Genomic DNA, 26,753 nt, shown 5'->3' with positions numbered 1-26,753 from the left:
CTCGAAATGGCCTTCTGTTTAAAAGCTTGCTGCTGGCCAGCCCGGGTTTTAATAAAGGCTTTGTGAGTAAAGCGATGCAAAATCTTCAGTAATCTCCAGATATTTTGGGCTGAGGCCACTTATAGTGCACACAAACGTGTTTTTTGTCAGAATAAGATACAGAGAGAAAATCTGCCACCTTTTTCACGAGGAATGACGGCTCTACATTCTCTGTTTTACTTCCACCTTCCTTGTGGCCTCATCCTCTGGGAGCTTTTACCAGAGACCCCAGGTATCCCACATGTAACTCTCAATATGCACAGAATGTCAGATACGGTTCAGAACTGCAAAAGTATACCAAGGAGACTGCTTGATGTGGGTCACAACAGTCCCTCTGGGGAAGGGGATTTCACAGGAAAGTGCACTTCCTTGTTTTGTTAGAGGGACCAGACAAATATGGTACCTGTACCATCCAACAGACGCACCATTGCAGGCATTTTTCATGACAACTTGTTCTATTTTTCTTGAAATCTGGTTTACAACGACAGCATAAGATGACATAAGTTTTCTGCTGGGACAGCATAGCAATGACACTGCATAATGTAAGCATCAAGAAAATGAAGTAGGTTTGAATACAGTCCCAAACCGTGAGCGCAAACTATTTTGTCCTATTTAGAGAATCAGAAGATGTCTAAATCTCCAATCTGGGTCATGGGAACTTGTTTCAACAGGGGACCTCCTTTTTCTTTCTCTACAAAAATATAACATCACTTTCTCTCTCCCTTTATGCACCTCATGTGTCAGTTAGGAAGTTGCAATCCCATCTCTCTCTCTCTCTACATACTCCTCCACCCATCTGCACCTAAGCCTCATCCTACGTTTTGCTTTCCTAATGTGTAACATGTCTATGTCCCTAAAACAAGCCCCACCCACTCCCCAAGCAATATGATGATGAGCACAACCTTCAAAGTGGGTATGGGTGCAATCTGCAAGCTGGCACCCAAAAAAAGTTAGAGTGTAATCAGCTCACATAAATGAAACAAACCTATTCTACAGCCATTTAGCCCCCCTGCTACCACCCACACAACCCCACTCATCTTCGTGACCTCCTAAAAGTTCCAGCCCGAGCACAAAACTCATCAAATAAACTAACAAACAAAAACAAAATCACACTCTTCAATTGTTGATAAGCACAGGAAAAGGAAAGAAATGTTTGATGAGGACAACAACCGCGGCGAGGAGGGCGGAAGGGAAGAGGAATAAAAAGAATACGATATGGGATGTGCATTAATGTTTCTTGATGAAACGAAACATAGATTCGGATGATGACACTCACTTGCCAATGTTAACAGGCTGCTCAGCTGTTATTTTCCGAGCGGTTTGCGCTATTGTTAGATGAAGGCTCCTTTTTGGAGCGTGCGCTGTTGTGAAAAGGGCTGCATTTCCATCATAATAACAACTGAAAAGAGTGAACTGTCACACGGCACTTCCTTTTCTGGCTGTGATGCATTCCCCTCAGTCTGGCCTTGCTGTGTTGATGGATGAGCAAGAGAATATGCTTCTCTCAATGCCAAAACAAAGCTTCGAAATATGGGATCACTGCTGTGACAGAGAATGTCACAGTCCCACTGCTCTATATGTCAACAAGAGTAAATATCATGACCACATTAGCGGCGCTCTCCCTGCAGTTTGATACAATGATGATACATAGACAGTGCTTTTAGACAACGGGAAGAGAATGCATCGACTTCGGGTGGAGGTTTGCACATTGGACAGCATCGGTGCGGAATAAAAAACACTGCTTATTCGTTTGTAACATGAGACAGTCCTGCGTGGTGTTGCGTAGTCGTTGTGGGAACACAAAATGTCTTCCTTTGAACAACCATGAACAAAAGGGAAACATAGTGGAGAGAGAAATTACGTGGGGAGCTTCAGCATAACCAAAAATAACTTCATATTTCAGACTGAAATAGAATACTATGATTATGGTTAAACAAAGAGTGGGGGAATTAACACACTCCCAGCCGTGACTCATCGGGAGTTTGCCCTCGTTTAAATGATGTTGCACCCGTGTTTATCTTGAAGCGAAGGCTTGAGTTAAAAACACCTCCACGCTTTCCCAGCTTGAGGTTTCCTCCCTGTTTATCCTGCCTAAAGACCTTGCTCACCAATCATACGTGGCTGGCATACTCACGTTCGGCTGGCCTCCATTCAGTGCTGGCTTCACAGTGCCAGGAGCTATAATGGCAGACTAACCACAGAGAGCCGGTTGCACTTAGATGAGGACGGCTTGCCTCAGGAAGGCTGCTTTGCTCTTCCTGCCTTTTAGACCAGAACTGGACTTAATCACCAGGAATAATGCAAGCAGCCTCTAAATATGAATGTTGTGATAAATAAAACAGAATGTGTGTCTTTAAGAGAGAAAAAGATCACTTTTAGTTGCACATAGGTTGGGGGGGCTAAAATAATGAATATTTCATTTGCAAAGCTCCTTCTTTCTCTCTCCACTTTGTTGCCCGGCTTATCGGAAAACTCAGACCTGTGAAGGATCTAATCCAATACTGCCTCCCTCCCTCAGTCCCTAGATCAAGCCCACTGTTCCTACCTGAGGGGAAACGTTCAATGACGGGCTGGTTGTCCACCTGTAGCGTGGCGTTTCCACCACTGCGTGTGAATCGCACCACGTGGTATTTGCCGTCGCTCACCATCACCGCGCTCTCCTCGATGGTTATATCGTCTGTTCCCACGTTGAAGATCACGCCGACCTTTCCCCGTTCCTGTAAACAGAGGTTGATGCAATACACGGTCAACAAAAATGCACCAGCATGCACTAATATGTTAAGTTCAAACATATACCCATAAAATATAACATGAAGGGTTCGGGTTAGTGGAAAAGCCTGACCGCGGTCTCTTCTAAGATTAAGCCCTCATTGTCCACTGCCCCATCCCAACATCTGGTTTCAAACAGAATCTGGTACAATTCATGTATTCATGGATTTGGTGAATTGAGAGCCACGATTAAAGGATCTAAATGTTTTAAATATTCAGCTTTAGATAGGGTAGCTGTGGCTCAGGAAGTAGAGCCGGCCATCTCCTAATCATAAGGTTGATGGTTCAATCCTGCCTGTTCCAGTCTGTATGCCAAACCATCCTTCGGCAAGATACTAAACACTAAGTAGCTCCCGATGTGTGGATGTTAAATAGAAAGGACTTAGACCGTCCAACTCCAGGCCTCGAAGGCCGGTGTCCTGCAGGTTTTAGATGTGTCCTTGATCCAACACAGCTCATTTAAATGGCTAAATGACCTCCTCAACATGTCTTGAAGTTCTCCAGAGGCCTGGTAATGAACTAATCATTTGATCCAGGTGTGTTGACCCAGGGTGAGATCTAAAACCTGCAGGACACCGGCCCTTGAGGCCTGGAGTCCGACAACCCTGACTTAGACAAAGAGAGAAGTGCTTTATCTAAATGACTGAAAAAAAACCACAGTTTATAAAGTGCTTTGAGCACTCAGGTAGAATACTGTATTTTTTGGACTATAAGGCGTATTTAAAACCCTTAAATTTTCTCAAAAATTGACAGTGTACTTTATAATCCGGTGTGCTTTATGTATTAATTCTGGTTGTGCTTACTGACCTCGAACCGATTTTATGTGGTACACGGCCGTCAAAAATCAGTCAAAATGTTTTAGTATGACTTTGGTAAGCTACAAAGCTGGATTGTTACGGCTACCGTAGTCTGGAGCCTTGCGGAGAAATGCGTACTGTGTGTACAAGGACCCCAAAACGGCACCTGTTAAGAGACATGCTTACGAAGTGGATTTCACTTCGAATAAAGCAGCTGTGAGATAATCCAACATCACAATTTGATGGACTTGTGGAAGAGGAATGAACTGAAAAAGTGAGTGTACTGTTCTGTATTTTATGTGTTAAAACTTAACGATGTTGAGAGTTATTGTGATAGAGTTGAATAAAGTTTCACTTTATTTTGTTTCGCTTAATGTGCCTTATAATCCGGTGCGCCTTATAGTCCGAAAAATACGGTAGAAAAAAGCGATCTATAAGAACCGGTCTATTTACCTTTTTTATAAAAATGCTATTAAAGTGGTCACTTAGGTTTAAGTTTGTGCCATTTAAGCTGTCTTTAGAGATGATTTATAGATTCCCTGGAAAAAATATCTCAACAGCTACTCAGCTCGCTGCAAAAACATCAGTGTTCCCAATAGTATCAACTGTTTATCCACCATCATGAACCAACAACTAATATTGTAATTTGACCAGTGCTTTCCGTCGTTTTATTCTTTCTGGTGTTCAAGATAATTGTTATTTACAACACTGTTGTCTTTGTTACTTATGTTACCCAAAGATACCCCGTTGAGCGTAGCTAGATTCCAACTGGCAATGCATAATGAGAAAAATAAAATCATGTCTTTTGTGTTTGAGAATGAATTACACTGACTGAAGCAATTGAGTTGTCAACTAAGCAGCAGTTACCCTGCACAGTTAAACTGCAGTCATCCAGCCGTGTAACAATCCATGCTAATAGGCTAATACTGTTGTTCCTTTGTTGTCCTTTGGCAAAAATCAAAAGATATTTTTCTTCAGTCAACACAAAAAGCCCCGACTGCCTGTAGTCTGATGACACTCAGAGCGTCAGATCCCACACATACAAGCCTGGTAAGGGAACAGAGTACTTGCTGAGGACTCAGGCACCTTTAGTATTCATCAACCGGGTGACCCCCCCTCCCCTCTCCCATCTATTAGTGTTGACAGCCGCCCACTGCTTCGAGTTTATTACAGTCAGCCGCCTACTCCACTCTCTTCTCCCGCCATCTCTCTCCTCTCCCTCTGTGGTTCCTGTCCTCAGTCCCAGGAAAGGTCAAAGTCATTTACAGAGTTACAGTCTGCCAGAGAGCCATAGAACAAGGGTGAGAGAGAGAAAGGGAGAAACAGAGGACATATCAGACAGCACCACTGCATACAAGTTGTCTGTCTGACTGCAAAACCTCTGTTGCACTTTTGCCCAGCTGTAAGACCCTGCTCTGGTAGCTGTTGCCCAACCTACAGACAGCAACACTTCCTGACTGTCACAGCAGGTCAAGCTCATTTGCCGGTGGGGTCACATTTGCACACTGCTATCTCCTCACTGCAGCTACAACTTCATTGATTCCATTACCTCATTAGGTATGTGCATTTATTTTGCCACTTTCCATATGCCAAGATATTCAGGGGTGAACCTGTGGCTTTTGCTTGCAGCAGTTTTCCATTATTCATGGCTGATTAAGTATTTTAAAAAAGAAAATAAGACACCCCTAATGTTAACAGATCTCAAAATAGCCAGTTAATTGAGTAAATAAGTGCAAAGGTTGTACAGTAAGTTAATGATCAGTATAATCAGCCACATTTATGTGCATCTTAACTGCTCTTTGCTGCTGTGTAAAGTTGTTATAGTTTTTAGCCAAGGCCACGTTACGGCCATGCACCGATGTCAGCCGTGATTAGGGTATTAATTGAGCATGCTCAAATGGTGGCGCAACATGTTGGTTGTGATTAATGCTTTGCGGGGATCAGCAGAACATAAGACACAGTTGAACAGCCAGAATAAGCAAAAGGAATCAGTGTGGAACACAACAGGAAGCAGAGCTCAGCTGTCCTACGTGATGCTCCTAATGAAGCTAGATCTGTATGAAATTGATGGACTACTCTGTAGATGGACTCATTCTGCAAGGAGGCTCGTTGGATGTCTCGAATGGCAAAGTGCTTCCAGCTTCTCAGCCACTTAATCAGCGGCTTCATGTTATAGACCGACCCTCACAGTCTTTCTGCCTGCTATCGTTGTGAATGCCAAAATCCACTATGCTGCAGATTTGACGACACCAGCATGAATACAGTCTTAGAGTAATTATGAGGTGCACAAGAATAACGATTTAATCAAAGCTTTCAGTATTGATACCCTTTAGATATTGCAACGGGGAAAAACAAAATGGAGAGGGTGAGTGAAATGCTTTTGGATCGAGCGGAAATGCCAGGATCATCTCCATTACAGCCCACGCACTAGGAAGCTTAGAATAATCATAACACCTTGCTTGGAGAATTAATTCAATTTTCCAGGGTGAAGCAGAATGAATCCATGCTATTACAACTGAAAAGCAGAAGGGAGTGAATTTGAGTGATATTTACAGAGAGATTAGCATTTGTGTTCCGCAACATTAGAGTTCTTCCCGGTGCTGAGGGAATGTATCGAGCCCATTACGGTGGGAAGCCGCTGGGAACCAGTGCTTTTTTAAAAATGATTTTAGTGTAGCAGTAATGACATTTTAATGGCCGTTTCCCTTAAGCGAACATATCTCTGGAAACAGAAGGAAAAGAAAAACTCTTTGAATGACTGGGAGCAGTCAAGCCTGCAACATTGAAATGAAGGGACTAGTAGGTAACTTACAATAAACCCTGGCTGCTCTTTAAACACCACAGCTTCTCAATGACTGCTTAGCAGCCCTTAATCTGCTGTAGCTGTCAGCTAATGTCAGGAGCAAGAATGCTACGTTTTCCACTTTTATCTAGAGGGTAGCTCATCTTACTTTTCTTTCTACGGGTAAATCGGTAGCAAAGGGAGCAGGTCCGCGGTAGACTGGGGGGCAGGAGCTCTACTTTATGATCAGATGTATTTTCAATTACATCTGATCTGCCTGAAGAAGCCAGGATCTGAGTTACTGAGATTCAATTAAATATTCAAAGATCTACAATAGTGGAGGGGGTTGGACGAAATACCTACAGACAGAATTAAGTTTCAACTTTAACCAAAATCGGTTTTGGTTCTGAGGCTCTGAGTTTTACAGAGAAAGGTTTCATCTGGGGACAAGAGAAAAATCAAAGATTTCCTCTTAAATATTATATTACTTTAAGTACAAAGTTGCTGTTCTTGCCAAATATCTGATTTGTTTACCACTGCACAAACTGCTCATCAGTTTCCCACACAGTAAATCGAGTTTAGCTACCAAAAAAAAAACTCGAGAAAAAAGAAAGTTTCTGTAATCTTCTCATTAGAGTCTCTCCTTCCTTGTTCTCAAAGACAAAAGAAAATTGACTTTGGAATTCTGCACGGCAGCCAGAGAAAGAGCAGTACGGAGTGCATTTCCGTCTGAAATATTTCAACATGACCTTGCGGCGTGTGAGAGCACGTCGAGGTAAACGCTGCTGTCGGGAGTGGAATGAGAATGAGGCAGAGACTGCAGTCTGTATGTGTGTATCAGGGTTATCGGGCTGCCTCAGCGAGCTCTCACTGATCACGCCAAGCAGAAAAGGAAGAGCGAGAGGAGGAGGAGGAGGAGCAAGGGGCAGAGAGAAACACTGTGTGATAAAAGGACAGTGGGAACCTTGATGATCCTCTGGGGCCTCAAGGTGCTTTGAGATCAAAGCTCCTTTTGAAGGTGTCAAAATCTGGTTCTTTCTTTTGCTCACATGCTGGTACTCAATTAAGAAAAGGAAAAATAGACAAAGGGGGAATGAGAAAGCATTTTTGAAGGATTTGGTTTGTTGTTTCATTTCCTCCTAGCCTGCTCAATCTTCTCCCTTTCTAACACACCCTACAGCTTCATCTTTACACACATCTGCTACTTGACGTATTTGCATTTCCTCAAAGTCTTTCTGAATCTCCCCCTTAGATCTGATACATAAATGCTAAACAGGCAAGTTAGAAAGAGGAAACAACAGAGACGCAACTGCTGGAAAGTGGATTCAGCAAGACTAGGGCAGAGACAGTTGCAGTTGTTTAAATCACTCAAGGTATTTTGCATTTTGCTGTATCAACTTGCCTGGAGAAATTGTTTCTGAAACACGGCTGACCAGTTCAGGGATTTGCTGGTTTGATAGATTTCATATTAATACTCCTCTGGCTGTTGGAAATGCAAACGATTCATCAGCTTCTCTCTCATTTGGATCTATCATAGGCTGTATCTGCTTGAGACTAACTTGACATGCCACTAAAAGTGTGCAGAACTGCAGTATTTATTAGCTTATGAATCAGCCAGCAGAGCAGCATGGATAAAAAAAAGAATGATAAATTGATTTTTACTGGGCGCCCACAGAAAAAGCAATCAATTCTTATATATGTATGTACACAAATATTTGACACATCCATGCGGTGTAGGAAAGCCTAATAATTCATACAGCTTGAGCTAAGCATTTTAACGTATTTGCAGATTCTGTGCATTAATGTAAAATTCCATATGCTGTTTACAGTTACCGACTCATACTGGTGATTTTTTTCCCTAAAATATCCCACAGATACCCCATCTGATACCCCATCACTTGGTATCGCTGCATCTTCCTCATGAGTTTAATTCCTGCGTTGATTCCTGGCTAATCAGCTTGTCAACATGTATGCATAATGCCTGCGAGCGCAGATCCGCTGTGGCATCTGCTACAAGGAGAACAGTATAGTGGGGCTAAGCTTCCACTTAGAAACTGCAGCGTTACGTAAGGAGAAATACGTGGTTGCATAACATGTAGACTTCTTGCCGGCTAAATCATCCACTGTCCGTTCACTGAACGTCTTCAGAGTATCTGCGACAGAAAGAGGGAATTGTTGAGGGCCAGCAGCCATTTTGAATCAGTAAACTGCTCTGTAGCGCGCAGATTTCACGTCTTCCCTTCTTATCAGTCACCTCAAATGACATAGTGCTGTTCCAGACGGAGCTGCATGTGTCATTTTGATTTGGTTTATTTAGGAAAAAGAGGAGGGCTGTGGCAAAACAGTCGCTTTTGCAAAGAAGACATGGTTTCCGTTGCCACACCTTCTCTCGGTTTCTGCTCAGCTAACATCTGTATGTGCTTGCCGTGGTCTCTTGCAGTCACCTTGAGCACCTCATCTTAAAGGCACTTCATATCCTCTTCGATCTCTTTTCTTTGCCTAGTTATTTCCAGCAGTGGTCATGGCTATGAGAGCACATTTGCACTGCAAATGATGAGTGGCCACTCTAACAGTGAATCAGATCTCATTGAAAAATCAATGACTTAGACAGATGTGATGTGAGTGCATGTATATATATATATACATATATGTGTGTGTGTGTGTGTGTGTGTGTGTGTGTGTGTGTGTGTGTGTGTGAGAGAGAGAGAGTATACACTGATGTCAGAGCATGACTCACACTGGGCTTGCCTATTTGTCCCCAAGTACACACACATACCAGCATTGAGCCAAAATACTACAGAGGGAAGAAACAGTGAACATACTAAGAAGGAGAGAAACACAAATCAACCAAAATACCGTCCACTATAACCCTGATTGTTGCCACTCTCAGCAAAACCAACGCTGACTCGCATATAGTAAGTACTGATATGACTGCTCATGTACCGTACCACTGAGACTGTTGATGGATGGCATCCTTCAGCACAATAGAATAGAATAGAATAATCCTTTAATTGACCCACAAGGGGAAATTTGGTTGTAACAGCAGCCAAAAAGACAAATATACAAACAAACAGGACACAGGACACAGAACAGAAACATACACAATTTTTCTTACATATTTACATTAAGGACAACGGTTACTATAAACAGAGAGTACTGTACAGTTATTAAATAAAATAAAAACAATTACAGGTAAGAGGTAAACCAGGTTGTAGCGCGAATTGGTTAATTAACTAACTTATTGCAGTTACAGCATTGATGTAAACATCTATGTTTGTTGGGAGCAGTTCAGATTGTACAGTCTGACAGCTGCAGGGAAGAAGGACCTGCGGAAACGCTCCTTCATGCATCTAGGATGCAGCAGTCTGTCACTGAAGCAGCTCTGCAGTTCAGCAACATTTATGTGCATGGGGTGGGAGACTCTGTCCATCAGAGATGTTATTTTGGCCAGAGTCCTTCTGTCTCCCACCACCTGTACTGGGTCCAGGGTGCATCCCAGAACAGAGCTGGCCTTCCTGATGAGTTTATCCAACCTCTTCCTCTCAGCTGCCGATAAACTGCCGATAAAAATAACTATAATACTTGGAGGTCTGACTAGGGATGGGTACCGGTATCCGGTGTCATTATGGCACCGGTTCTGACATAAACGGTAGTAACCAGACCAAAAAGCAGCGCACATTTCGGTGCTTTATTTTCCTGAGATGTCATACACTTTGGATTCTAGCCAATCATTTTACCTTTCCAAGGATAGTAGGCGGGCCCAGGTACGTACGCTCTTTTAGAACAGAGCTGCAGGTTAAAAATGCCCAAGGCGGAGCGGTCAAAAGTCTGGTTGTACTTCACAGCAAAAGATGCAAACTCAGCAGCCTGCAACAAGTGCTTTAAGGTGATACTGTGATACTGTGCAAAGGAGGTAACACCTCAAATCTGATGAAACACCTGGCGGTTTTTTAAAAGCCGAGAAATGCACCGTATTTGATAGCTTGCTGCGAGACCTCACACCGTACACATCTACTGCGGGTGTGGTGCCTGTTATCAGACCCGGAGTTAGCAACATCCCCCAAGAACCCGAAGAGGAGAGTCCTGGCCCCTAGCCCTGCCAGTGTAGCAGAAATGATGACGGATGATGATGCAGCAGCAGCCGTTCTTCTCTGGGTGAGTAGTTTAATGTTGTTCGTGTGTAATTTACGTTGAGTATGCTAACCACGTTATTAAATTAATGCATGTAAGGTGAACTAGCAAACACCGTCATAGTTACATGCGGCTGTCTTCTTGTTTGATGGCAGATACTCCCTTCAACCTGGCCAAAAAGGCTAAAATGACCAAAGAAAAAGTGGGAAACAGCTAAACATGAGAGGTTTTTGGAAAAAGTTTGTGTTTTTTTTCCATTGTTTAAGCACTGCTTCCAGCCAAGAGTGATACCATATATGCCCTAGAGCTGCAGAAAAGGCACACATTGTTATCTTTTTACAAAAAAACAGCTAAACATGAGAGGTTTTTGGACAAAGTTTGTGTTTTCCAGTCTTTAAGCACCGGTACTGTTTCAAAAGTACCGGTTTGGTACTGGTATTGGATAAAACCTAAACGATACCCATCCCTAGGTCTGACAGCTGACCTGCCTTAAAAAAAACCCTCAAACCACACACACACTTGTATGCAAACGTGGGAATGTCCTTGAGTGAGATTGCTTGGTACCTCAACACACTGCGGCCTTGTTTACAGAGCTGCCAAGAGCTCATGGATACACGTGCACACTGTCATGGGGACTTTTTTTGCATTATCCTTGTGATCGGGATGTGAATAACGATACAAAACATCTGAAAAGTAACTGTAATAATAATAATAATGGATTGGATTTTATATAGTGCTTTTCACGGCACCCAAAGCGCTTTACAATGCCACTATTCATTCACTCTCGCATTCACACACTGGTGGAGGCAAGCTACGGTTGTAGCCACAGCTGCCCTGGGGTAGACTGACAGAAGCGAGGCTGCCATATCGGCCCCTCTGGCCAACACCAGTAGGGTAAAGTGTCTTGCCCAAGGACACAACGACCAGGACAGAGAGAGCCCAGGGATCGAACTGGCGACCTTCCGGTTACAGATACACTTCCCAACCCCTTGAGCCACGGTCGCCCCCTGTACCCATGCTCTGTTACAACTGGCATCTGTGTTTTTACTTTTCCTACTAATATCTATTTTTTTTGAAAACCAAAAACCCCCACCATGTCAATCAGGTGACTCCATTACTGTAAATAGGATCTGTAATCAAGAGTTTCTGAGTACTGCCCCAAAAAAACCACGATGCCGACCTGGTGTAAATTTGGGATTCAAGGTTGTTTTCTCAATATTTTCAGATCACTTCAGTGGGAGTTTAATTCCATTCCCTTGCACCTGTGCCTCTGTGATTCAGGCTGGAATTACCTTCCAAACCATGACCCTTAAACCTGAATTTCATTTTGGGGAAGAGGAAGGACTCACAGGGAGGCAAATCTAGCGAATAGGGCAGGTGGGAATCTGAAATGTGTAATGAAAAAACTCATGTATTTCAAAGCTGTCCAGAATTGCATGAGAGTGATTGCAAAGGGGAACATGACCAAATTTAAACCAGCTTTTCACATTTTTTAAAATTTTATTGCATTTTCAGATGTGTTTCTAAAGTTAAGGGTGGGCGACAACTTAAAACAAACACCTTAACCACTGACCCCCAGAGAAGGGGAGGCTCTGTTTTGTTGTGAGGGACAGATTCAGGGGTGATTGTAGTTCAGAAGCACTTTATCTACTAATCAAAGGTTGGTGGTTGGGTTCTGCATATGCATGTCATCATTTGGTAAGATACTGAAACCTGATGTTAGATATAAAGCACTTAGACAATGAAAATGTTTTGTGTGAATGAAACCTGTGTATCCAAGGGCTCTTGGTTTGTGCGGATAGGTTAACTGATTAATCCAAATTGCCCATAGGCGTGAATGCACGAGTGAATGTGAGCGCGAATGGTTGTCTGTCTCTGCGTGTTAGCCCAGCGACAGACTGGCGACCTGTCCAGGGTGTACCCCGCCTCTCGCCCTATGACAGCTGGGATAGGCTCCAGCACCCCCCGCAACCCTGAAAAGGATAAGCGGCAGCAAATAGATGGATAGATGGAAACCTGTTGTATAAAGTGCTTTGAATGCTCAAGCACCACTATAGAAGAACCAGCCTATGTATTTGATTGGGTAACACTAATTTATTTACAACCAGGTCAACAATATATCTGAGCTCATCTCAATGATGAAAAAATTTATTACAGAAACAATCCGCTCCACATTGCTAGCAGTTTTGTTTGCTTGTAATCCTGCTGCCTCTGGTTGCCACATCACGTTTTGAGGCAGCTTAAAGTAAGCACATCTAAACCGTAGTCCAACAGGCTACTGAGGCACTCAACGAAGAAAAGTGCAAAACTGGGTTTCTCACTATAACTGAGTCCTTTCAGCTTAGATCGAATTGGCATCTAAATATCGATTCCGGCAGCTTCAGCAAGTCAGATGCAATTTGTAATTTTCAGACTGCACCAGGATCAGCCTCCTCCACGAGTACACTTGCCTAAGGGCATCAAACTCATCTGAACTTTTTGTTATACTAAAGCATTGCCCTTTTTTGGGTTTTTGCAGGTCCGATCACCACATGTAAATAAAATGATCGTCTTAAACAATCCATTACGAGTGACCGTTCTGTCTTTCACGACTTAATCAAATAAAAAATGAATAAATCAAAGAGACGGTGCAGAGGTAATATGCCACCTTAGTGCTAAAATAGAGTCATCATTTACCACTCAGTCTCTCTAGCTGCCAAGAGATGTGTAAAGGTAGATTAAATTTATCAAGACGCCAAAGTGAAACCGGAACACCTGAAACAGCAATGTCAAGGGCCTTTTCCAGTCACTAACCAGAGATGGATGGAGGATGGAGAAGATAAAGCAGAGAGAGGAAGAAGGTATAGGAAGACAAAGAACATCATTGTAAGAAAAAGACAATGAAAAGAAATGGAAGTGGAATCTGGAGAAAAGGAAAGAATGAAGCGTTTGGAGTGACAGCAGTGAAGCTAGGGCGATGATGTGGTGGTGGGGATCCCCCGAGGCAAAGCCAGAAAAGAATCTCTGTTACTCTGACAGTAGAAATCAATGTCCATATACCCATGATTCATCACTGTTACCACAAGCACTGCTAGGCCCAGACACAGATATGTTTCAGTTTAGACGACTTAATTTGGAACCAGGAAGCGGGGGTCTTTCAAGACCAATAAAGTTTCCTATCCACACTGATTGCTCCATTCTTGTCTCTTTTTTGTATTCAATTTGCTTTCACCAGCTCCCTACAGTCCTTCATCAGTTCATTTAACTCTAAGATACGGCAGTAATCCCTGCCACAAAACCTCATTGTACTGAACACCTTTCATGGGAAAAACCAAAGCAATAAGTGATGGCTGAAATGACTTCTTTTTTTGGCTTTGTAAAGATATTAGAAACTTGACAAACTAAAGAAGCAGGTGTTTCTGAATTCTATATTCAATTCTATATTAAATCATGATAAAATTTCTATTGATTGTATCTTTGTAATCCCAGCTCCAAAGCTTGCAATACAGATGTGAAATAGTGGCAATTCAGCCATTAGAACAATAAAACCTTATTTTCTATATATAACTTTCTACAAGAACCAATGACTGTTGCCTCACCTTACGGTATCGCCAATTATCATTTCTCTCGCTTTAGCTTTTAACCTTCCTTTTTCTTTTTTTCCTCAATTTTCTAATCTGTCTGCCCTCATCAAAAGCTCTTTTACTCCTCAGAGGCTCATTACTGAGTTGACTGGAGTTACTAACGTGGGTCTGGTAGAATCCAATTGATCCATGCGCTCTCATGAATGATCTTAGAGAAAGAACTGACACTGAGAGTACTTTGCGTCTGACAGAGAAAGGTGCATCAACTCCAAATAAAATGGGTTTGGAGCTCATTCCTGTCTGGGAGCCTAAACCTAGTCAGCAAACTGTGAAATGAGATAGCTGAGTCCTTGAATAGTGTGCATAATCTGTCTTTTGTTTAGTAGCTTTGTACTATAATAATCCTTTCTGACATTGTATGGGTACATTTTGTGGGACTGTATTAATTATCTCTCTTACTTGATGCTCTGACGAGGTCAAAAATGTACAAAGATATGAAATAATGATTAGAATTGTGCTGTTAATTTAAAAAAATGTATAAATCTTAAACTTATTCCATCAAATATTTATGAAAGTACTATTTTCAAAATCCTTAAATGCTGACAAGCAGTCCACCTCGAAATAAGTTAAACATTATAGACCAAAAATAAATCAAGAAAATGCATTTGCACTTTAAAACCTGCCTGAAATCAATGTGAGTAAATCAATTATTAAACAGCAAAAGTGGCTGATCTCAAAGCTGGTGACATAATTAGGTGAACACACTGCACGTACAATAAAGATGCCGTAAGCTGAGACCTAAGAAGCTACCCTTGCTCCTGGATCATATTTCAAGCCTTCATAGAATGTAAATGGGTGAGCTGAAAATGAGATCAAAAGAGTAAAAAGTCACAACACAGTGTGGGACAAGGTCTGATAGTGATATCGTGGCTGATAGTGACCCACACTCGTTTTCGCACCTTGGCTCATGTGATTAGGCAGATGATCAATAGTGGGTCTGGGACTCTCCACCAATTGCTCTTAGAACCGAAGAAGCTTCTGAGATGAAAGGTGTTCAAGAAGTCCAGTCGATTTTCCTTCCAAGCTCACTGGACAACCATGACCTGGATGATTGAGAACCTTCCCAGTCATATTATTTTTTGTTCACTTGTTCTAAAGAGAATAATTTCAATTTTAAATTGCCTCTGTCAGTGGCCCGGTGGCGCCAGTGTCCGGCAGCCTCGCCTCTGTCAGTGCGCCCCAGGGTGGCTGTGGCTACAATGTAGCTTGCCATCACCAGTGTGTGAATGTTTGTGTGAATGGGTGAATGACTGGATGTGTAAAGCACTTTGGGGTCCTTAGGGACTAGTAAAGCGCTATACAAATACAGACCATTTACCATTTAAAGTTAAGTACTCTAACACTGAGACTGACTAACTTTTGGAGCCAGTCGGTGCACATAAGAGGAACTGTGTTCTTTGACAGTCTTGCAGTGGCTCCATTTTTCTGCTCTTGAGTTTAGACCTAAAACCTGTGGTCCTAACACAGGGAAAACGTATATATAGGATGTTGTGTTTGAAAAGAATACATGTCCTAAAGGTTTCTACAAAAAGAAAAAACTATTTGAGGAGTGCAACATATCACCTAATCAGCTCCAGGTGGAATATTAATTACATATTACATTAAATTTTAGACTCCATTGGGTCCCACTCTGAGTTTACTACAAGATCCATCCTCAGCATGCATGCATTTGATGAGTGATGTGACTGTATGCTACATTACATTCATAAATTGTAGCACTAAAATGTTTGTGACTGCAACTACGTAAAAACCTGCAGGGAGTGAAAATATTTGAGCAAATATCTGGAGGTTTGAATGAAACAACATAGCTGAGACACTGAGACAGCAGAGGAGACAACATCTCTACTGCTGTCTCCTTTCATCTACAGTTTGCACATACAATTTGTCATGCCTGAGTATACACTGCGAGAAAAAGCTGAAATGGGAGATTACTTCTTTTTGTCTCTCTCTTTTTGATGTTTTCACACTTTGACTGTGTGAGCTGTGGATCGCTATGGGCGAGACGTGTATTAATGTTCATTTTGAGGGTTTTGTGTGTGTGTGTGTGTGTGTTCCTATCTGTTGAGGAAAAGCGAGGCAGGCAGCTGGCCGAAATTGAAGGGAATGACTGTGACCTTCGGACAAAATCAAGAGCAAAGTGTTTTCTGCCTTCATTGTTTTCACTTTTCTCTACTTTCTGTCCTAGCAAGCCTCATTTTCCCTTCCTCACTCCATCACTTTCTTTCCTTTGCACTGCACAACAAAGCTGCGAGAAAGAAAAAAAAAATAGAGCATCAGCCCATTTTCTTTCAGCTGCTTTCCCTCTCTTGTGGTTCCAAACTTCCTTCAATTGAAAACAGCAGTGGTGCATATTGTGCAGCTTGTGGTTTGAATAGACTTAAACAGGGCACTTTTCCTGGTGTGATAAAGAAAAGCAGACAGTATAGGAGCTGAAATATAAGTGCCAAGCTGTGCTTTCACTGAAAGACCTGCAGCAGTTTAAAAAACTATATAATCTATCCTGACTTAAACCTTTTGGTGCGGGCCACAGACGGCTGGATGCTCAGCTGTCCTCTTTTTAGCTTCTTCTCATTACTCTCCGCCATCATTAGCTCTCTATTTAATTTCTCTTACTTACGCTTCTCTCTGTTACCAGGATAACTCCCCAACTGTTCCTTTATCATTCGCCCTCTACCTGTTCTCCCCTTGCCGGTAATTCTTTATAATAATTACACAGTGTTAAAAATTAGTAAGGTATTAGTTCATACTTAATTCATAGGGCATATAATTCTATAATCTTGCTTAATAAGCTCACATGTAACATGTTTAATGACAGAATTTTCATGCTTTATATATGATGATCACATCACCCTAATATTACATCATTTAACACTGTTAATGGTTCACGGTGTTATTTAGAGTTAAATGGGGTATTTTAACTTAAATATATTGAAGCTGAATAATAAAACATGAATACGGTTATCACAAAACAGTAGTGAATATTTCACAGAGCTTTACAAATAATTGTGAGCATCACCAAAGTAACCTGTGGCTCCAGCTGCTCAGCGTCTCTCTTTCTCTCTTAAACCCTCTTACAAACTCAGACTCTGGTCCTGCTTACATTTCAGTATTCTGCAAATGTTAAGCGAGTTATGTTAATCATGCAATAAATATCTGCATGTTCTCTGTCACATTGTGACTGTTTCTTTTTCCCGTTGTGAAGATAGCTGAGACATATTTGAGTCTCGAGGTCCTGCTGACCTTTCAGTTAGGGATCCGCTGTGCTCACACAAAATATTGAACTGACAACAAGTAACTGCCCGAATTAATCTTAAAATGTAACAAAAATAAGCATTTAAAAGACTTCTAGAAACACCCGAACAAACAACTTACTCGTTTCCTAATCAGCATATGTATAAATGTGCAACTCCATATTGTTAATAATTAGACTTTCTGAATAGTAGCACTAAATCACTTGTTTGTACTCGGTCTAATAATAGTTTCTCCTTCACTTAAAAATATAGAAATGCTTTCATTAAACATGTTATACATGTTAAGCAAGACTAAACCATTTCTATTCATGTTTATGAGTGCCGTGCTAAAGAGGAGTGATGCTTTATAAATGAAGTATTAACTAAGACCTTGCTAATGCTTAATAGTGTGTAGTTATAATGGAGAGTTAATGCTTTTGCCTTTTAGCCTCTGTGGGGAGAGTGTGAGCTTGAAGCCCAGTAGAGAAGAATGGCTGCTGAGTACACGGGCTAATATTTGCCCTGTGCTAAACTGAGCAAACATGGATAAAGTGAACACAATCGCCTTCTCTGTCCCTGGCTGTCTGCCTTGTTGTCCTTTCATTCCCTTCCTGTCTTTGCACTGCCGCTGTAGAGCCGACTGCTGATTAATCATTGCACACACTGCACACATGTTGTTTTCAAGCAAATCACTGGGTGAGGGGATAAATCTGATAATCCCTTTCTGGTGTGTGTCTTTCTACATCAGTGTGTGCTTATTAGGTACACCTGTGCAATCCAAACCAACAGGCCTGCAGCAAAACCCGACATCCACGAAGCTCACAATGTTCCCTTGTGGGTGACGAAAGTTTGTAAATGTTCACGATTAAAGCTCTGTCACACTGAGACTGAACACTATTACCAACATTCTGTGACAGTGTAGGAAGTACAACATCTGTAGCCTGACCTGTAGCCCACATTAGGGGTTATGCTGTATGGACGAAACTATGGCTGGTGGCATTATTGCAAGCTGGAAGACCTTAGGACCCACAACTTTAGACTGTGGACATGTTCAATAAAAATGGACATTTTGCAGGTCATATTATTCTTCTTCTGTGCAAAAAGGATTCCTATGAGTGCTTCCTATTCCAAACAAAATGTAGTAAAAAAGTATTCTAATTTAATGTAATTATTTTTATTTATTTCTACGGTGGCAGTTGCAGTTTAGGACTTTGAAACTTTAAACGAAAGCTATTTAAACATGGAGACATGGACATTGGTGTAGTTTCTTAGAGAATAAATGTGAAATTAATTTTATTGATTGAACAGGTATTCTTAGTATGTGTTCTGTGTTACAGCAGGTGTAGTTCCAGCAGCATAAAAAAGAGACAGTGCAGATTACGACCAGGGATAACAACATTTGTTCTTTTTCTGCATCACTAAATTAATACATGCAAATTCCTTTGACAATGAAATCTGCATTTTGTTTTTCATTTAGTGGTTTTAGTAAGATACAGTTTAACCACTTGCACATATAAATATGTGCAATAGAGAAAGTATAATGCTGTAAATAAAAAAATCAATGAAAATGTGGTGCTTCCAGAAACCACTTATTTACATAGGTATAATTGTAACTATTTAAAAAAAATCAACCATAACAAAAACAAAAACCATTCCAGTAACATTTAAGATTTTTTTTTAATAATCTGACATTAAATGACACAAATCTATATCAGCATGAAATGCCATAAAGTACTGAAGTAATATATTCAGTTACTTTATTACAAGTACCTCATCACTTCCTGTTAAATATGCCATATTCATATAATGGAGAGATCCAGATGTTATTTTGCCACTGAGCAGTAAACATCTAAAGATATTTTATTTGCTTTCTGCATTAACAGCTAAAAATCGCTTTTTTCACGAGTCGAGCTGGGTTTCTTAGGAACATATAAAAATCTAAACAATAATATCAAAACACAACATTCTGATGCATTTCACTGTGTTCAGTTGATCTGAGGAGAACGTTTTGTCCTTACTAGTCCATCAGCACATTACAGGTGCAGGGCTGTCTGCCAAGGTAATTTATGCTACTGCCTGTCAATCAGTTATTTAGGCACTCTTTCACACACGGAGCCAGTTACTGCTCTACAGTATAAGTACAGCATAAAAATGCTATACTGCGCTTCTCTATTCCTTTTGTTGTGAAAAACAAACAAACAAACAAACAAAAAAAAAAAAAACCAGAAAGAAAATCAGTCATGCAACTGCAATGTTTCCATCTCGGTCCGGTGCCTTGGCACACAGCTGCGGTCTAGTGGACTGTTTCCAATTCTATAGTTGTGTCGTGCACGATGATAGAGTGAGTGGCCTTTAAATTTTCCGATTATTTTGTGCCAGGGTAAAGGATAAGTGTTTGTCAGTTGCTCCTTCATGTTTTGAAGTAGCACCTGCAAGCTAAGTAAAGACGGCTGATGAAGAGGAGAAAGATGCTACAGCTCTGAAACCAATGGCTGGCCTCTAGCATGGTTTAAGCTGTTGTGAGGATAATTAACAAGCTTTATTCCTGGTTATGCGATGGAGACGCTCTCTGTATCTCCCTGTTATACAGTGAGGCAGAGCTGGCACACTCAGAGGTAACTTTACACTGGGCTGCACACCCAACTTTCACAAGCTAAATTTAAAGCGGAGTTTATTTCCGTTAATGCCAAATACTCACCTTTTTCACTAGATGCTGCTGCAGTGTAACGGATTAATTTTCATTTTATTTTTTACACATTTATAAAAGCCTATAACATGGGAAAAAAATACCATAAATTTAAGGTTTTGAGTGTCCACACATGCTGGAATTTATGAAAGTTTCCTCACTTAGGCAAAACATGAATGATTTATAATTAACAATGCAACAACGCAGCGTTACCCATGATTAGTGAATGGATTTATGACCCTATAATGTTTCGGTAATTGTGTTTGTGTGCATTTCCCAGTGGATCTTAAACAGTATACTCTGCTGCACAGATCAATAAAGCCACGGGGGTTAAACCGAGCACTGTAAAAACAAGCAGAATGAGCAGACAAAGTGTAAAGAACAGAGAAAACCTTATTAGCGCGCCGTATTTCTTATCTGATAAGGAATATTAGGTTTGCAAATAGAGGTGGAAATAAACTATGCAACAACTCAGCTGCTTTATAAAGTCATTTAATTCTTAAAATGCTGCTCAGAGGGAAAAGGTAATTTGACAACGGCATTAAAGAGATACCGTTTTACTGAACATTACTTCATGCAAACTGAAATGATGATTATTAATCGCTGCTGCAGCATGCTATGACACCATTTATATTCTAGCTTCTAGATCAAAATAAATTGCTTGTTAAAATCTACAGAGGCATATGATAAATGTAATGAGCCATTCGAATAGCGAGATAGAGTTGGCGAGTGCTACAGTCCATTATCTATCCAAGTAACAAGATAAACCGCAAATTAGGACAGTTTAAAGTTACCTCAGCGATGGCGGTGGTGTAATTACAGCTTTTGGTGAGATTTTGCCATAGAAAAAACAAAAGCAAAGTTAACTGACCGTGCACACTTCATTAATTCCCTATAAATGCCTGGAGAGAAACATTAGTGGTTAGCTGCAGGTTTGCTGTGAACAAAGAGTGCATTGTATATTAAACAGCTGCTAATGATCTCTTAAAGGTTCCGAGCTGAGAAGTGCACACTTTAAAAATGAAACAACTGACATATTATCATGCAGCAAATTGCAACGGATAATGAATAATTAAATGTATAAATTGCTTTCTTCTAACCTTTAGCCTGCGTCTCATTGGGGTGAATACTGTCACAATCATACGTAATGTGGCTGAAAAATGAACACCAGATTGATGCAACTCCACTGACAAGTGCGTGCGTGCTGTGGATTAATATAACGGGCACTCTAGATGCCCACATTAGCACACAGATGTGGAGCATAGACGCTTTTCAAATCATTAATGCAATATTTGCAATTCTTGTTTTGTTTTTTAAAGGCAGCGCTACGCACGGCGGAACAAAGTTGTTTGTGACTGGATGCAAGGGTTTGAAAAAAAAAAACTGTTTCTTTACAAGCGTCTGTTACAAAGGCGCTCATAAAGCACGAGGCTGTCTCCAGCAGTGACGGCAGCGTGCGGTTTTTGTTTACAAGGTGGCACCGCAGTCTTCAAAGACCTCAGTTTGAACTAAATGAAAAGAAAAGAGGGAAAGAAAAAAAAGTTTCGTGCTCTGTCTCATCCTGAGAATTATAACGGGGCGCGTCAGGTTGTACGTCTTCTAACCGAAACGACACAGAACACAAGGTGACAGCGTGAGAGGGCGAGACAGCCCACCCACACACAGACCTGCTGTCACCTTTCAGTTCATTAAGCACTTCTGTCTGATATTTAGAGGTCTGACAATATTCTGTGTTTCTGGTTGTCTTTGGAGTTGTGACTTTCAACCCCATGCCCACTGTTTCCTATTAAAGCAAAGCAAATTAATAGTCGTTTTTCTCGGAAAAACACCACTCAGACATGTCGAAAAAGCTCTTAAGATATTTCACTCTTTCTTTAAATTTCGTTCATGATTTCATAAAAAAAAAAAAGCTTCTCAGCTAAAATGGGAACTTTGGTGTTAAATGTTTAAAATCTGTTTCGATAAGGTTACTGATCCCATGCACGAGGTGGTGCAGTGACTTCCTGAAACTTTGACTTGGACTGATTTTATAAGATATTTCCGTCTGAATAAATGCATATTAGTACACGTGTGGGTGGTCAGCTTGCCAGGTGCGACCCTGCTTCCCCAGCAGGTGATAAACGCTGCTGTCTTGCCAACTGCAGGTGCTCTTCCCCCTCTTGCTGTGTCACCATAGCAACCCTGCCGTGCCAGTTCAGAGTGCTGCCAGCAGTGGTCGTCAACCGTGATGAATCACGAGTGAGAAAATGATAGGACAGTGATATTGAACACTTACAGTTTGGCATTTGTTTCCCTCTTTCTTTTAAAGCCCACCAACTACACGTGTTCTGTATGTGGTCAGAAGTTTAAAACACTCACTGTGGGCATGAATGTCATGGCAATTTTGGTATTTTTATTAATATCTATGATTATACAGCATATATCTTTAAAGATGTTAGAAAACAAGAATTTGATGCTCAAGTTTAAATTCATTTTGAATTTTCTCTAATCCACACAGGTCAAATATATACATACAAACACATGCATACAAGCCAAGTTTCTAATAACTTCTTGTTAGTGCCAGCATAAAAAGTATTTGTTTAACAGCACAAAAATACTCAGAAGTGAGAAAATCCAAGTAACTCGGTGAAGATATATGAAGGAGAACAAAGAGGAACAACCTAAGATTCACCAGGGCTCAAGCCTGGCATGAACTGGAATCTGCTGGAACACAGTGAAGTGACGTTTACATTGACCGAAGAGGATGCTAAAACTCCGGCTCCACCATAGACTCGTTCAAGCTCGACTGAAATTTGCAGCTCCATCCCAGGAAACCAACCAATTTAATTGAACTGTACCAATTCTTGCAAAAAGAGTGGTCAGATTTCCAGGCAGAATTGTGTCAGAAGCTTGTTGATGGCTACCAAAAGCATCTGGTCGAGGTGCAAGGGACATTTAATCAAACATCAGTGAGGGTGTATGTATATATTTGAACCTGTATAGCATTTCATAAAAATAATTAAAAGCAAAATTACCACAACATTCATGGCTATTCTGAGTGTATGTAAAACTTCTGACCACAACATAATTTCTGGAGACAAATTATCAGTCAAAGTAAGAATGAAGGGTCTTTACTTTATAATATAAAGCACCTTAAAGACCGATTAGCTGCTCAAATGTTCACATTAATCTGTGGTGAGCAGATTTTTTTCAACTGAAAGAATCACTTCATAACTCAAAATGTCTTGGGCCTAACAGTGTCTTTGTCTCATCTAATTTTTGAATACCTAAATCGATCCAATCAACACCTCTTGCCTGCAGCCTGCACCCACTCTCCCTCTGCATCTCCAAGCCCCACCCATCCACAAGTTCTCTTACTACGTAGAGGAAGACAAAGTGCCAATCCTTATCTTTCCAAAGTGCAAAACATCCAGGGTTTATTTTGTACAGTAAGAGAGTGCTAGCTGTTCAAACAAACTAAGTTTTTAGAAGGAGGAACACTTGCTGGGAAGCTTTACAGTAATGCAATGTTACAGTAATGAGTTACAGAGATGAGTTACTGCTACCTGTCTCTCCTTCATCCTGTGTGCTCGTCGCTTTCTGACAGATGCAGAGAGCAGCTGGTAGCAGCACAGCAGCAGAGATTCATACTAAACTGGAATCTCTTTCCAAAGAGAGCACAAGGATTCAGCTTAATTATCAAAGAACTTAGCTGCTGACGTCATATAAACCTTTTTCCCGATCACCAGCTCTGACGAATTAGCCCGTACTTAATAAATTAGCAGCATCTATCCTCCAGGTTTACAATGTCTGAGTTTGTTTTTTAAGACTATACATTGCTTTAATTTTAATGTTGATTATGAAAGACATCAGCTGCTTCTCTGTAAATGGTTTTATTTATTGAAAGAGGTCACTGTTTTTTTGCAAGTGCAGCAGCGTCACCCTTTGATGACCTGGTGAGCTGCAAACGCTCCTTAGCTTTTTTAGCCCAAACACAGGAAATTTGTGTCATTTTCTCCATGTGAGACACCCTCAGCAGCCAACATCCTGTGTCAATGGGAAACATTATCGCAGGCCTGTGCGCCCTGCTTGTGGCCAGCTTCAGATTTCTGTGTCAGTGGGCAAGCCCACCTTGAACAGGTTACTGGGAAGGATGCCAGCATTAACTGTGCCGCACATATGCCCATATGACCTGTGGTGGCACGGAGCGGTGTAGATGACTGGATGACCAGGAGGTGAAAGCATAAAGGTCGGAGTGAGGTCACATCCCTCTGGTAACTATGCAGGCCTGTGCTCATGTGTGTCCATCCAAAATTAACACCAAAGTGGGCACACTTTAATACACACACACACTGCTGCCTTTGTGGACATATGGATTGTGTTTACTTGTGTGAGTATGAGAAAGACACACACACACACACACATGGAGGATTTATGAGGCAGTATTGTTGGTTATTTACAGGTACTACTCTGCTCTATTTACTGTCCATAACTGCGGTCTGTTGGCCTTGTTTAGCACTGCTGGGGCAGAACCACTTACTGTATTGTCAAAATCTGTGTGTGTATGAGTGTGCGTGTTTGTGTGTGCATGCATGCATTGCACCAACCCCGCCTCCAGCAACAAAACCCACCTCCCTATAAATCCAGGATGATTTAACATGAGCCCTTATTTACTCTCACTCCTTGTGCGTGTCGCCAGCTTCACCACGGATCTCTGGGGCATAAAATATGAACACCGTGCCAGTCTGCTAGCTAGAGGTCTGAAAAAAAAAGAATGAAAGCAGAAATCACCAAATATCAATCGTAGGGCACCCCAATGGCTTCCACTTCTCTCATTATCACTCTAAGGAGTGTGGGAGTGCACAGATGAGCCTCCTGACTTGATAGTAGACAGTTTCCACTCTCTTATCCTCGCAGCCCTCTTCCTCTCAAAAAACTGCTAACCAGACATCTTATCATCCAATCAAGCAGACAAACCTTACCTACACTCCACACCTCATCACCCCACCGAAAATAAATTTCTTCAGCAGCAGCGTCAGAAGCATGACAGACGTGTGGAAAGGAAGAACGGAAAGTGGTTGAAGTGAGGGATCATAAAACGAGCAATTCAGCAAAGGAAGGAAAGCAAGGAGCAGAGCTATATTCTGGGAGATTATTTCTTAAAATTTACTTCAGTCCACTAACAATAAAGATGAGAAATACTTAATTTTCGCCAAGCCCTCATGTGCTAGCCTCCTACACAAAATGAAGGACACTTTAAAGTAACTGAAGCACAGCAGTGTTTTGATCTCGAATGCAACACAAAGCTCAAATTCTTGAATGTTAACATAGCTGCCTGTAACTCTTAGTTTCACAATGATACCAAAATAGCACTTTTGTCTAACAGATGATTCATTTTCCAACAATAAGCATTTTGGTTTTTACTAAATATACAAAATTCAAACTCCACAGCATAACAGAAGCATGCTGAATAAACAGGGATGAGAGGTCAATGTTACTGACAGGCAGGGATTCTACAGTTGTGAGGAGGGGCTTCGTAGGGATCAGTTCTTCAGAAGAAACCAGTTGTAATGTGCTGCATGAGACATGGGATTTTAGTTAGTAAGAAGTAGTAAATTACTGCGGAAATTCAGGTTGACGATTGTTCGCAAGACTTAAAAGGCATCACAGAAAACTCGCTCCGACTTTTTGGAATTCACATCAGATTTGAATATCTGGCAGTTAAAAAAACTTTTAATCTGTTATGATGTCATCTTCTACAGTAGTGCCCGGAGATAGGTTGCATCTTCAACTTTTGAGTTGCTATTTTTTTTAAGTAAAGTCATTTTGTTCAAGCTCTACCACGCACTACATTCCATTCACATCCATTTCGTTTAATGATGATTTATTTATTTTATTTATTTTATTTAGGACAGTGCATGTTAATGAACATGAATGTAAAAAAGAATTACATGAATGTAAACATACCAGATTATAGCCAAGGGCTAATTTCCATCTGTTGTCCTTAAGCATAAAAAATAGACATAATAATTCATAAAAATTCATCATTCATTCATAATAAAAACTCCATCACCAAACTTACACATACACACCATGATAGATATCACAAATCAAATTTATCAAAATAAGCAGAAACCACTTGGGAGAAGCAAAACCACTCATGTCATGGTCCTGGGCCATGTTGGCACAGTGTTCTTAGTTTCCTTGTATGTTTGTATTTTGTTCCTTGCTTAGGCCATGTTTTCTGAGTTGCCCTGTTGTGTTGTTCCCTAAGTGTTTTCCCTTCATGGCTTTTACCCCCTGTGTGCCCCTCTGTGTATCTGTGAGCCCTCGTCTCTCCTTATGTTTTATCCCATGCTTCCCCTGCCCATTATGTCTAAGTTCTCCCCGTGCTCTCTCTTCCCCCTGTGTGCCCTCTATGTATTTATGAGCCCTCGTCTCCCTTTGTGGTTGTTTCATGTTTCCCCAGCCCGTTATGTCTGTGTTTTCCCCGTGCTCTCTCTCCTCCTGTCTGAACCTCTGTGCACTTCCTGTTTACTTTGTGACTCTCACGCCCGTACATGTCATGTTCAGTTCACCCCGCCCTGTCTCGTTATGATTATCAGTGTCACCTGTGTTCCCCGTGTGTTCCCACTTTTCCTCGTTAACCCTCTGTGTATTTCTGTCTGCGTCTCCCTCTGTTCAGCGTGACGTCGTCCCTCATGCTGCGTGGATTTC

General features: G+C 41.2%; 1 protein-coding gene across 6 annotated transcripts in view; it reads right to left on the bottom strand.

Annotated features, from left to right (window-relative positions):
• nrxn2b (neurexin 2b) overlaps positions 1-26,753 on the bottom strand; it is a 719,066-nt gene that overhangs the window by 43,963 nt on the left and 648,350 nt on the right. For all 6 annotated transcript variants that reach the window (XM_086285249.1, XM_086285255.1, XM_086285254.1 and 3 more), the window contains one exon: positions 2,585-2,756. In XM_086285249.1, coding sequence (XP_086141375.1) covers positions 2,585-2,756 — 172 coding nt within the window. The remainder of the gene's footprint in view (positions 1-2,584; positions 2,757-26,753) is intronic.

This window comes from Aulonocara sp. 'chitande type north' Nkhata Bay, linkage group LG3 (genome assembly GCF_057382095.1).
Source record: "Aulonocara sp. 'chitande type north' Nkhata Bay isolate Kocher_YH1m ecotype deep benthic linkage group LG3, A_spYH_male_GT1.1, whole genome shotgun sequence".
Lineage (NCBI taxonomy): Eukaryota > Metazoa > Chordata > Actinopteri > Cichliformes > Cichlidae > Aulonocara > Aulonocara sp. 'chitande type north' Nkhata Bay.
This window is presented reverse-complemented; position numbering and strand designations above follow the sequence as displayed.